Raw genomic sequence first — 11,992 nt, 5'->3', positions numbered from 1 at the left:
GTAATATTTGGCATATCTTCCCTGATTCTCCTGTTTATTTATCCATACAATCCATCTAGCTTTCCAGAATTCCAATAATTTGCTCAGCTCTGTAAGGTGAATTGTTTGGCATACCATTTTTCAGTATATAAGGTTTATGCTCACAGGCGCTTTGTGGAGTTGTTGTTAACTACTTACTCCCTAAGCTTAGTATCATTTCTTTGTAGGTTTTAACTTTTATTATATGAGCTGTAGTGATTGATGTTTGCTTTAAAAATGCTGTTGGACATTTTGCAGGTAGACTCTGAAGGGTGCCCAAATCGGAAGTGCAGCTCTTGTTAGATATTGACATATTTCTGGCTTTTACTTCCCTTTTTATTGTGGGTTTCCTCACTTCTAAAGATTATGGCTCCCAAGACAAGTGTTCAGCTTATTTCTTACTCACAAGAGATTGTAGATGGAGGGCCAATCAATGTATCCTCAAATTGTCTTCCAATCAAGGCTTGTAAATTTGAACCTGCTGGGCATTCTTTTCACACTGCTACTCTTAGGCTCAGTGGTTTTTTTGAGGAAGAAGATGCAGATGGTGGTGAGCAGAATGTGTCCAATGATAAGGAACAGGAATATGTGCCATGATGCCATCATCAGAGTCATATAGCACTCAAGGTAAAAAAAAATCCGGTGCTGAGGGTAAGCAACAGGATCACTATGCATTGCTGGGGTTGAGCCATTTAAGGTACCTTGCTACTGAGGAGCAGATAAGAAAGAGCTACCGTGAGACTGCTTTAAAACACCATCCTGACAAACAGGCTGCTCTTCTTCTTGCCGAGGAAACTGAAACTGCAAAACAAGCAAAGAAGGATGAAATAGAGAACCACTTCAAGGCCATTCAAGAAGCATATGAGATGTTAATTGACCCTGCGAGGAGAAGAATTTATGATTCCACAGATGAGTTCGATGATGAAATCCCTACGGATTGTGCCCCAAGGGATTTCTTCAAGGTATTTGGTCCTGTTTCTATGAGGAATGGGTGGTGGTTAGTTAACCAACCTATTCCTTCTTTAGGTGATGAGAGTACTGCATTAAAAGAAGTGGATAGTTTTTATAATTTTTGGTACAGCTTCAATAGCTGGAGAGAGTTCCCAAATGAAGATGAATTTGATCTTGAGCAAGCTGAATCTCGTGACCATAAGAGGTGGATGGAAAGGCAGAATGCAAAGCTTACAGAGAAGGCTAGAAAGGAGGATTATGCACGGATACGTGCTCTTGTTGACAATGCCTATAAAAGAGACCCTAGAATCCAGAAAAGAAGGGAGGAGGAAAAGGCCGAGAAGCAGAGGAAAAAGGAGGCCAAGTATCTGGCAAAGAAGTTGCAGGAGGAAGAGGCAATCAGGATTGCCGAAGAGCAGAGATGCCAGAAGGAGAAAGAGGAAAGACGTGCTGCTGAAACTGCTTTACATCAGAAGAAGACGAGAGAAAAAGAGAAGAAGCTATTGCACAAGGAGCGTACCCATTTTCGTACACTATCAGGGCCTGTTTTGTCCCAGCATTTGCTTGATGTTACCAAGGATGATGTGGAAAGTCTTTGCTTGTCACTTGAAATTGAGCAGTTGAGAATTTGTGTGAAAAAATAAAGGCAAAAGAAGGGCTAGAGAAAGCAAAACTCCTTAAAGAGGCACTTGGGTGTAACCATAACTTGGAGGAGGATCAGAAACAAGATAAGACCCCAAAAGAAAACGGCTCTGTTGCGGTTAATGGAAGTGTTATATTAAGCAGCAGCGAGAAAAAGGAGAAGCCTTGGGGCAGAGAAGAGATTGAGATGTTGAGAAAAGGGGTGCAGAAATATCCCAAAGGAACATCTCGGAGGTGGGATGTTATTTCGGAGTACATAGGTACTGGAAGGTCTGTTGAAGAGATTCTAAAGGCAACCAAAACTGTTCTTCTCCAGAAGCCCGACAATGCAAAAGCTTTTGACTCATTCCTTGAAAAGAGAAAGCCAGCACAGTCCATTGCGGCACCCCTTACAACTAGAGAGGAAACCGAGGGGGTGTCTACCAGTAACGGGCTTGATGGCAATGATGCTAAGACGGCTAATGCAAAGGAGTCTTCCAGCCAAGGCTCGAACCGAAAAAAATTAGATGATGTGATTGGCGACGATGGGGCTTCTTTGAGTTCGGATCAAGATGTGTGGTCTGCTGTCCAGGAAAGGGCTCTTGTGCAAGCTCTAAAAACATTCCCAAAGGAAACTAGTCAACGTCGGGAACGAGTCGCAGCTGCAATTCCTTGGAAGAATGTGAATCAGTGCAAGAAGAAGTTTGCATTGCTGAAGGAAAACTTCAAAAACAAGAAAAACGTGGTTTAGTTTATTGTGTTCGACTCTGATAATGCAGCAAAGGTGAAAATGCAATTTGAGAAGATTGTCTGGTTGTTTAAATTCAGTACTTTTGAGATAGTAATAGCTACAGCTACATTACACTCTGGAGAGCAGTTTCCCCCCTGGTTTGATCGTCCGTGTCAGTTATCCTATACAGATCATATATCGAATAGTTTTTTGCAGTTAGAGCCATTAATGGATATATAGGAGGCGATTCTCATCTTGACGCACTCAGTGTCGGGTGATGCTATGGTACATTTAGATGTACCATACATTTAGTTATGAACTTATATGATTTATATCATAACCAATATCATATTAGTCATAACTACTATCATATTAAGTCATAACTTAGTTATATTCAATTATTTACTTATACCATATTACTTCATAACCAGGTCATAACTAAGATATTTAAATAAATTGACTCTCAAATCAAGCAACCTGTGTAACCGGTTACCAAACAGAGCACAAGATCAGAGTAGTCCAACAGTCAGAGTAGTCCATAGCATCACCCAGTTTGTCTCTGGCTCGTGCTCTTGCTCTTCTCTTCTCCCTCCTCTCTTCCACCATAGCCGAAGCTTCAGCCATTGCCGAAGACCACCAGCCCCGTCGGCGTCGGGGCCACCATTCTCTCGGTGTAGACATCTTTCTTCATAACCTCTCACTGTCATGATGCGAAGAACTAGAGTTTCTTCCATCCTAATCGAATATTTCCAAGAGATATTTTCTGTAGCTCAGGTTTGTTTCTAACTCTAAACTTCATTTACATTAGGGCTTTTGATTTGAAAACCCTAACCCTTATTGAATATCTGATATGGATGTTAACCCACTAGCTGAACCGCCTGAGATGATAGCCTGTTCGAACAGAGTTTTCGATACATATGTTTCTTGGCACCTTTGTATTACCGAATTCAATTATTGAATAATTTTCTTAGCATCTCTGTTCTTGATTTCTGATGTTTGCTGCAAAATTCTTGATTTCTTGTTCTTGAATATTTTTCTATTTCCTTATTTTTGAAAGTTCTTGATGGGTGAATTTCAATTCATATATATATACAATTCTCTACATATACATTGTTAGTATGAGATTATCACTGAATAATTCATGATGATCAGCAATAGAAAAGTTGAAGAACAATTCTGTTATTTCGAAAAAGTAAACTACAGCCAATTTGCTGGTTATCATCTACCAGGGGATACTTTATAGATCGACTTTTCCAAGTCTGCTTTTGCAAACAATATTGTACATTAATCTAAACATATCACAGTTTGAACTCATTTTGTATCCATTTTAAAGTTGCTGGCTTCTAGACCCTATATAATCCATGATTGAATCCATTTCCCTAATTCTGAAGCTATTTTTTACAAGTAATTCTGAAACATTAACAAGCAGAAGCGCGGTTTTTGATGGTCAAACAGGCAATGAGGGAGCTATATTAAGAGAATAGGTGAAAGGGGAACATGGTTATTGACCCATCCGCCAGCACCACTTCCATCTCCGCTCGGTACCACTACAATTACCCTGTTTCCTTCTTCCCAATGTTGACCCACCATTTTTTCCCTTCTTGCAGCGCAACGACTTCTATCCCTCAGATAACCCAACCCCTCTCCTTCCCCTTTTGCAATGCCATTATTACAAAATTTCATCACATTATTACAATTATAACCAATTACAACTAGTGAGTGTAAGGAGGACTCCACCTCCCAACGTAGCTCAATGCGGTCCCCTCGTTTATTTCCTGAAAATGAAGGGGTGAGTTAACAAGCCTAGTAGATAATTAAATTGGCTGATGCACCAAAAGTTTTCCAGCCCAAATGTAATGGAATGAAATGGACTCAAGCCCTAGCAGAAGCTAGCAGCAAGTCCCTCTTGACAGGTGGTTTGAGGAGGTTTCAGTTCTGTCTTTGGACTGATCACTTTCTCAAGGTGGGTCATTCATTGGTATTGCCATGAAGGTAAAAGATGTGAGATTTGAATTGATTGGTGATGATGCAATCATGTAGTTGCTAGTAGATGAAAAAAAGTAGTAATTGCACGATTGATTGTATTTATAATTTTGGGGGCTAAATTAAGAGGCTTTGGGTTGATTGATTTTTTCTATTTTATTTATACATGAGTTTTTTTTATTTTGTTCTCTTGAATTTATATATATATATATATATTGAGAAAAGTTATAAAGCAATTACATTAAAATAAATGTTAACATCGTATAGAACAATAAAAAAAAAACAACAAAGGACCAAACAAGAAAATCTACTAAAACTTCAACAACAAACAACAAAATCCGTCAAAAAAATTAGCAAACCACTAATCTACTTGTACGTGGAAAGGGATCGGAAACATGGTACGATAAGGGTAGATTTGTTTAGATTATATTATTAGAATTTAAGATACTTCTAAAGTAGCTTTCTTTAACAATTAGGCACCCAATTAAATAATGTTTTTTTTCCCCTTTCAAATTAGTCATGTTACAACTCGTTTGTATGAGCAATATGACCCATTTTCTTTTACATTTTATGATACCAAAACCCCTCTCTTCTTATATTTTAGTTTATTATATTTCATTTTTTTTTCTGCTAATGTAAACTTTAAAGTACACGTTGGAAAATATTTTGGGATTGCTTTATAGTTAAAAAGATAGATGCTATGGTACATTTAGATGTACCATACATTTAGTTATGAACTTATATGATTTTATATTATAACCAATACCATATTAGTCATAACTACTATCATATGATCAAGCCCAACCATATTTGGAAACCCCCTAGGAGAGATTGTTCGAAGACGTAAGAAATCCCTAGTCAACCCATCATTGCCACCTCCACCACCGCCGCCTTCATTACTTCCCCTCATTGCCATCCCTTTGGCATTACATGGTCTAATTTATTTTTTTTTTATCACCCAAGTAGAGAGAGAGAGAGAGATAGCTTAATCCTCTAAGGTGACCATAAGGGACGAAAGAGCAACAAAAAGCACAACAAAAGATAATGACCTTCAATAAACCCCTCCCACTTCCAACTTAGTTACTCCCAGTCTTCCTAGCAGGATTAGCAACCATCCTTGGCTTTTTTTTCTTTTTTTTTTTTTTTTTTTTTTTTTTTTTTTTGGCTTCAATAGAAGGTAAGTAACAATGATAAACACAAGCAATGTTAAACACAAGCAAATTAATAAAGAAAATATAAAAAAATAAAAAATCATCTGGATTAAAATAGAGTGATGATAGGATTACCTCCAACATTCATGTCAAATAACACATCTGACCGCATATCGAACTAGCAAATACACACATCTTGATTTTCCACTAAATAAAAAAAAAATATCAAAATTACTTGATTCGAGAAAAACCTATTTTCACTCAAAACCCTCAAACTTCAAAGACACTAAATTATTAATTTACTTCTTATTTTTCTTTTTCTTTTCTCCCCCCCCCCTTCTTTGTTGTTTATTGCTTTTTCTACAAAAGCATGAAGATACATGAAATAGAAAAATGGCTTTAAAAAATTATTGTTCTTCTGTTTCTGGGGTCTTTATTTATTGATTCATTCCAAACTAGAGTTTATATGGGTTTATGTGTGGTATGTATGGTCATGCTACTACACCCCTTTTGAGATGTGTACCATATGCAAATTATAACATTTGGCCTAATTTCCAAAGGATTTACACTCTAACATGTATCCTAATTAATGTGCTATATGCTTATTAGAGTTCTATAAACCCTCATGTGTAATTATAATTATTTTACATTTTTTCATCACTAATGATGCCCTTTCATATATGCTATTTTCCCACCACCTCATTAACTCTTTTACAAATAACAACTTCATTTTGGAATTTTTAAAGTTTTGACATGTTGGTTTATGTCTTTTAATTTTTTCCCCTCTCTCTTAGTTTTGTGTTTTGGTTGAAATGCTTCATTCCTTATTTTTGGCAGGTAAAAGGAGAGGCTAATACCTCTTACATTTGTGCTTATATTTCGATCGACGGAGTACGCTACAGCTATTGACTTCTGGTTTGCTGGTTGTGTTGTTGCTGAACTACTTCTTCGACAGGTACATATTTTTTCCTACAAGGTCCTCTATGCTTCAATATATTTAAATTATATAGTATGCGTGATGGCCAAATTAAAAAGCAAAATATTTATGATATAACTTGTACAGTCACACCCTCATTCATCACAATTTTTGTATTAAAAAAAAACTGAGACTAAAAGTATAAGGTCAAAGTTAAAAATTGTGACCTTTAACCAATTTTGTAGTAGTGCTCATATATTAGTATTATTTATTATGAATCTAAAGTATCAATGACAGAATAAATATAAATAATAAAATCAAATAATAAGCATAGCATTAATACAAGAGAAGCTCTATTCACAACCCAAGATTCAATTGTGAGTGGCAGTGGGTATAGCAGTATGCAAGGGTCCTTAGTGCATCAAATCTTTAGTTAGTGTATGTATATTACTGAATACAACTGTATCAAATCATTCTCCAATTTTCTAATTTCTTGTATTTTGTATTCTAAAAAACAAATTGCTTCCCTAAACATTTATAATTTTCAAGTGCTTTATGTGGTTCAAGCCATCCCCAAACCCATGCAGAGAATAAAATTAGCAAGATAAAATATGGGAAAGTGAACCACAACATAGCTAAAACCAAAGCAAGTAAAACCAGTTAATAAAGATATTCAACCTTCTGACTGTACACCTAAAGTGAGACTTGAAGGAGCAAAGGAGCTATACATAACCATGACATCGTTTTTTATTTTCTTTCTACAATAGTCCCAAAAATAAAATAAAAAACAATGTCGTTTTTATTATCAATTCGTATGGTGCCAAAATATTTGGCTCCTTTTTGCGACAAAAAGATTTCCTTACCAAATTACAAATTTTGTCCAAAAAAATTAACTTCTTTAATCTATTTTTTATGGTAATGTGACCTAAGCTACTGGGGTATCATTTTTTGTTTATGATTAGAATTTTTTTTAGTGTCTTTCCTTTTTACATTGGAAACATAGTCTTTGTTAACTACATTATTATAAAACAAATCCATTCATGTGTGCATGTCGTGCATTTGATGAATGTACTATAACCTTTAAGATTTTTGTTTGTTTGTTTTTTTTCCTAATCAAAGATATTATGAGTTTATTTTTCTTGTCTTTCTTTACAAGGAATTCTGATTGAAGCCTAATGGATAAGCCGACTGATCCTCCAAAGCGCCCGATCACTCCATTCATTTTCTTTTGGTATTTCGTTAATATCTATTTGTATGTAGTTATATATTTTCCATTATACGAATTCTTATATTCATTTTCATATGTTTATAGCCAAGAACAATCAATGGAGTTAAAAAAAACCCAAATGAAAGTAGACGTGAAGGTAAGTGCAACGTATTCTTGTTGTTTGTAGTATTCCTTTTGTACTTGTAAGCTTGTATGTAATTGTTCATATGATTTTATGCATGTAATGTAGGATATTGGGGACAAATGGAATCAACTTCCTGAAGAAGAAAAAAATAAGTATATACAAATGGGAAAGCTGCAATCTGAACAATATGCCCAATTAAAAACTGTGGTCCAACAAAAGCCTCCAAAAGTAAAAATTCAAACCCGGATTGAGCTTACATCAATTTGTAAGATTATTAGAAGGTTGGACAAAGCACAACAACAAGCAGTGAGTGATATGGGGTTTCATGGCATCTTAAGCCTTAGGTGCACGCACATAGATCATGACTTGTATCATTGGTTAGTTCAGAACTTTGATCCTTCAACTCATTCATTGAATGTCCACAGTCTTCGAATGCTTCTCACCGTAGAAGATGTTCATGAGTTGATGGGATTACCTTCCAATGGTCTACCTGTGAAGTTAACAGAGTCCGTAGATGAAATTACAAACCTATGTGATGAACTTGCGATGAAGAATAAATTTGTTCCGTTCACATCTTTGAAATCTTATCTGCTTGAAACAAAAGATGCTGGAACTGAATTTAAAAGGAAATTTGTCTTATACATCATTGGAGCCCTCTTGTGCCCCACCACAAAGGCAGGCGTACACCAATCATTCATTAAAATGGTTAAAAATGTTGAGTCCATCAGTCAATTCAATTGGGCAAAGCACACCCTTGATTTTCTTGTCGACCGCATTGCTATTGCCAAGGTCAAAGAGCGGTCTGCTATGTGCGGCTGTTTGCTTCTTCTAATGGTACTTCCCCTTGATGTGTAATTATTTCATCTATTATTTTTTATTGTATATTGTCTAACACACATTAAAATGACTTCTTTTATTTTTTATTTTTTTTCCCATGTAGTTATTTTACTTGGAACAATTTGCTCGCAAAAGGGAGTTGGTGGCTACTTCCAACTCCATTCCTCGCTTATCCTATTGGGGCAATTCAGAAATTAAACAGGGTTTGAATCAAATTAAAGCTTTGGGAGGATATTTAAATGTTGAGGTAAATATTTACAACACATGACTTTTTATAATTATAGCTCAATTTACATTACACCTGTGACATTAACAAGTTATTGTATATCTGTGAATAGGTGGCCTTGCCTAACATTGGTGAAAAGTCCAATGCAATAACTCTTAGCCAGGGAAGAATTGACAAGAATGATGACTCCCGATTGGCTAAAGTTGAGAAACAAGTCATTGAAATTCATGCCCTTTTGGTCCAAGGCCACAAGGACACAAGGCAAGATGAGGATGAGAAACGTCTAACCAAAGTGGAGAATCAAGTTGAAAAATTCTTGAGTTGTTAGAAAAACACATGCCAGTTGATGGAGAACAAGTTAAAACACCACCAAATAAACTACTTGCGGAGCAGCGACTGGTCAAAATGGAGAACCAAGTTGGTCAAATTCTTGAGTTGTTAGAACGACGCATTCCAGTTGATGGTGGACATGTTAAAACTCCACCAAGCAAACTACATGAGGAGCATCGAATTGACATTGAAATGGTTGGTCTCGATGATAGTGGTATCGAAAAGGTTGCAACCAATTCCCTGAAGTTTGTAGATGAGGATGAGATAAGGAATATGAATGACAAAAAACCAATGGAAACTTTGCATTTGAGAAAAACAAAACCAATCCTCACACCACCAAATGCAAAGGCAGTTGCAAAGAAACGAGCCAAATTGGTTGGTGGGAAAGCATTAAATAATGAACAACTTTCTATTCCACAAAAGGGGCGATTGCGCGCAAAAAAGAGCGATACAAAGGCAGTCGAAATGAATGCTGTAACAATGTCATCATCATGTAGTGTTGTTCGTGGTCCTCAAACTCGAGGGACCCAGAATTGCAAAGCCAGTCAGTGGTTGCGTACACCTTTTGTGAAATTTGATGTAAAGAAGAAAAGACCACAGTTGAAGCCATCGTCAACTGACAACAACGTTGACAATAATATTGATGACAATCTCGATGAAGTAAACTAAATGATTGTGTCTCAAAACATATTTGATATATGTGTAACAAATAGTGTTTGTTTCTTACTTTTCTTTTACTTGTATCAGCTATTTGATAATTTACTTGATCAACTTGGGGGTAATGTTGTTCCTGAAATCCCAAAGGTTTGGAACTAACTATTATAGTATCTTTTGTATATGTGGTTATTTTGCGCTAACATACACTAACCATCTTCATGAACATACACTAACCAAGCTTGATTTGTTTTATGTACTATTCTTCTCAATACTTTTACAAGTTATCCGTGCCTTTGCCAGACCCATTAAATGACTATGACAGTCTCGTTCTACGATATGCATTTGATGAATCTCTTTCAGAAGGGTACAATTTGACTACCTTTAACTTGTTATGTATGAAGTACTATACCTTCTAACTCACATAGTTATCCATGTGCTAGGGAATATCTTGTACGGATGAAACTGCACTACGTGGAAGCACAATCTGCCACGCGGAAGGAATTGTGGTCCTTGAAACCATATCAATGGATATCCTCGTGTGTAAGACTTTTCTCTTTCTCCTATTTTATTTGCTACCATTCCATCATCCAAGTTACTTTACTTTGCCTATTCATAAATTTCATATATTTTGCACTGCAGATTATAAATCTCATTGTTGTGAAATTGACAAATAAACAAAGGAAAAAGTTTCCAAATAAGGATCACAAGGTTTGGTACTTTCCGACCCATGTATCGGTAAGTATTAGCCATACCTAAAGACTTTTTTTATTTAGGCACAAGTTATTTATATGTTAAAATTGAATATGCAGCAAAAGATTTTGTGTCAACCTTCTGATGACACAATGAAAGATATAGTAGAAGATTATTTTGGAATTTACAGATAAACTGGCCCCCTTCATGCTTGTGAGGAGGTAACATGATAAAATACTACTATTACCCAATTTCCAAATTTACCATGCACAATAATATTTGATCCATGTTATGTATTTATTTATTTTTTGCATGTACATTCGACGTTATATTTTTAGATTTACATGCCCTTCAACCATAGGGAAAACCACTGGTTGTGCTTGAATGTAAACATGGAAAAACGGGTTGCCTATCTATTCGACTCCAGCAGATGTATTGACACCGATGAGGATCAAAAAAATCAAGCTACATTATTGGTAATAGAATAACCATTATGATACCCCACTTGTATCCACTTTTTTGTTTCTTGATCTATGTACCTTACTACCTACCACCAACAGGTACAATCATTGCATAAGCTGCTTCAATATGCGCATGGAGAAGATTACGTTCAAGATGTTAGTTCGTTTGCATTTCAATGGTTGGAAGACATGCTACGCCAAGACAACAAGTAATACACTACATTATCGTTCTTGATTTTTAAATAAGCATTAATGTTATAATCTCTAAGTTCGTTGACTCTATTGTTACAACTACACTCATTCCTATAGCTATGATTGTGGTCTTTTCGTCATCAAATATATGCAAGGGAAACCTTTGCCTTCAGGTGTAATCAAGGTACTTACATTTATACCCAACTGTCCACTTATCAGTATCTTATGTTTTATGAAGACTAATTTTATAATGTGTGATGTTTTTACGTACTCACTACTTTTGGCATGTAGTTTGACTATTTGCATAGGGCTCGCTTGTTACTTGATCTTGTGATATACAAGCATAATTCAGCTCCTATTGTTGGTGATATTATAGCGATCCCGGGTTTACCCTTGTTATACCGTGATCCGGACATGTGTCCGTGGATGTTGGTAGTTGTTTATTATCTTGTTTACATCCTTTCTTACTTTGTATTTGAGTTATAGGATGTGTTGGGCGGGTTGGTTACAGGTTGGTTGAGTTAGAAACCAAAACTAGTTGCCCAGATTTTTGGCCTGTCCGCTCGAGCGGAGGTGTTGGCGCTCGAGCGGGGAATACATCCATCCAGTATCTTGTTGTGCAGTGTTGTGAGCTCGAGCGTAGGGTTGGGAGCTCGAGCGTAGGCCTGGTTCTGCAAAAGTGCTGGGCGAGTGCATTTTGCGCTCGAGCGGGAGGTTGGCCGCTCGAGCGGAAGTCTGTGAGTGGCCGCTCGAGCGGGGTGTTTTACGCTCGAGCGGAGACCTGGGTTAAAGTCCCGAAGTTGTGACTTTTCAAATCACTTTTTCACTTTCTCTTCTCTCTCTTACTTTTCCAGAAACACCATTGTTGAGTCTCTCA

General features: G+C 36.5%; 1 protein-coding gene, 1 long non-coding RNA gene and 1 pseudogene across 3 annotated transcripts; all 3 read left to right on the top strand.

The window, feature by feature from the left end:
* The first annotated feature begins 275 nt into the window (after window positions 1–275).
* LOC145804266 (uncharacterized) lies at window positions 276–2,582 on the top strand (annotated as a pseudogene). The gene has a single exon (XR_014345895.1). The product of XR_014345895.1 is annotated as an uncharacterized LOC145804266 (transcript).
* Window positions 2,583–6,319: 3,737 nt separating this feature from the next.
* LOC145804265 (uncharacterized) lies at window positions 6,320–8,036 on the top strand. The gene is made up of 4 exons (XR_014345894.1): window positions 6,320–6,409; window positions 7,527–7,601; window positions 7,683–7,734; window positions 7,828–8,036. It is a non-coding gene; the product is annotated as an uncharacterized LOC145804265 (long non-coding RNA).
* Window position 8,037: 1 nt separating this feature from the next.
* On the top strand, window positions 8,038–9,113 carry LOC114295565 (protein MAIN-LIKE 2). The gene is made up of 3 exons (XM_082897215.1): window positions 8,038–8,556; window positions 8,663–8,806; window positions 8,898–9,113. Exons 1-3 carry the CDS (start codon window positions 8,038–8,040, stop codon window positions 9,111–9,113), a joined length of 879 nt encoding a protein of 292 aa, XP_082753341.1.
* The last annotated feature ends 2,879 nt before the right edge of the window (window positions 9,114–11,992 follow it).

Source organism: Camellia sinensis, chromosome 12 (genome assembly GCF_055761805.1).
Source record: "Camellia sinensis isolate YWXY chromosome 12, ASM5576180v1, whole genome shotgun sequence".
In the NCBI taxonomy this organism is placed as follows: Eukaryota; Viridiplantae; Streptophyta; class Magnoliopsida; order Ericales; family Theaceae; genus Camellia; species Camellia sinensis.
This window is presented reverse-complemented; position numbering and strand designations above follow the sequence as displayed.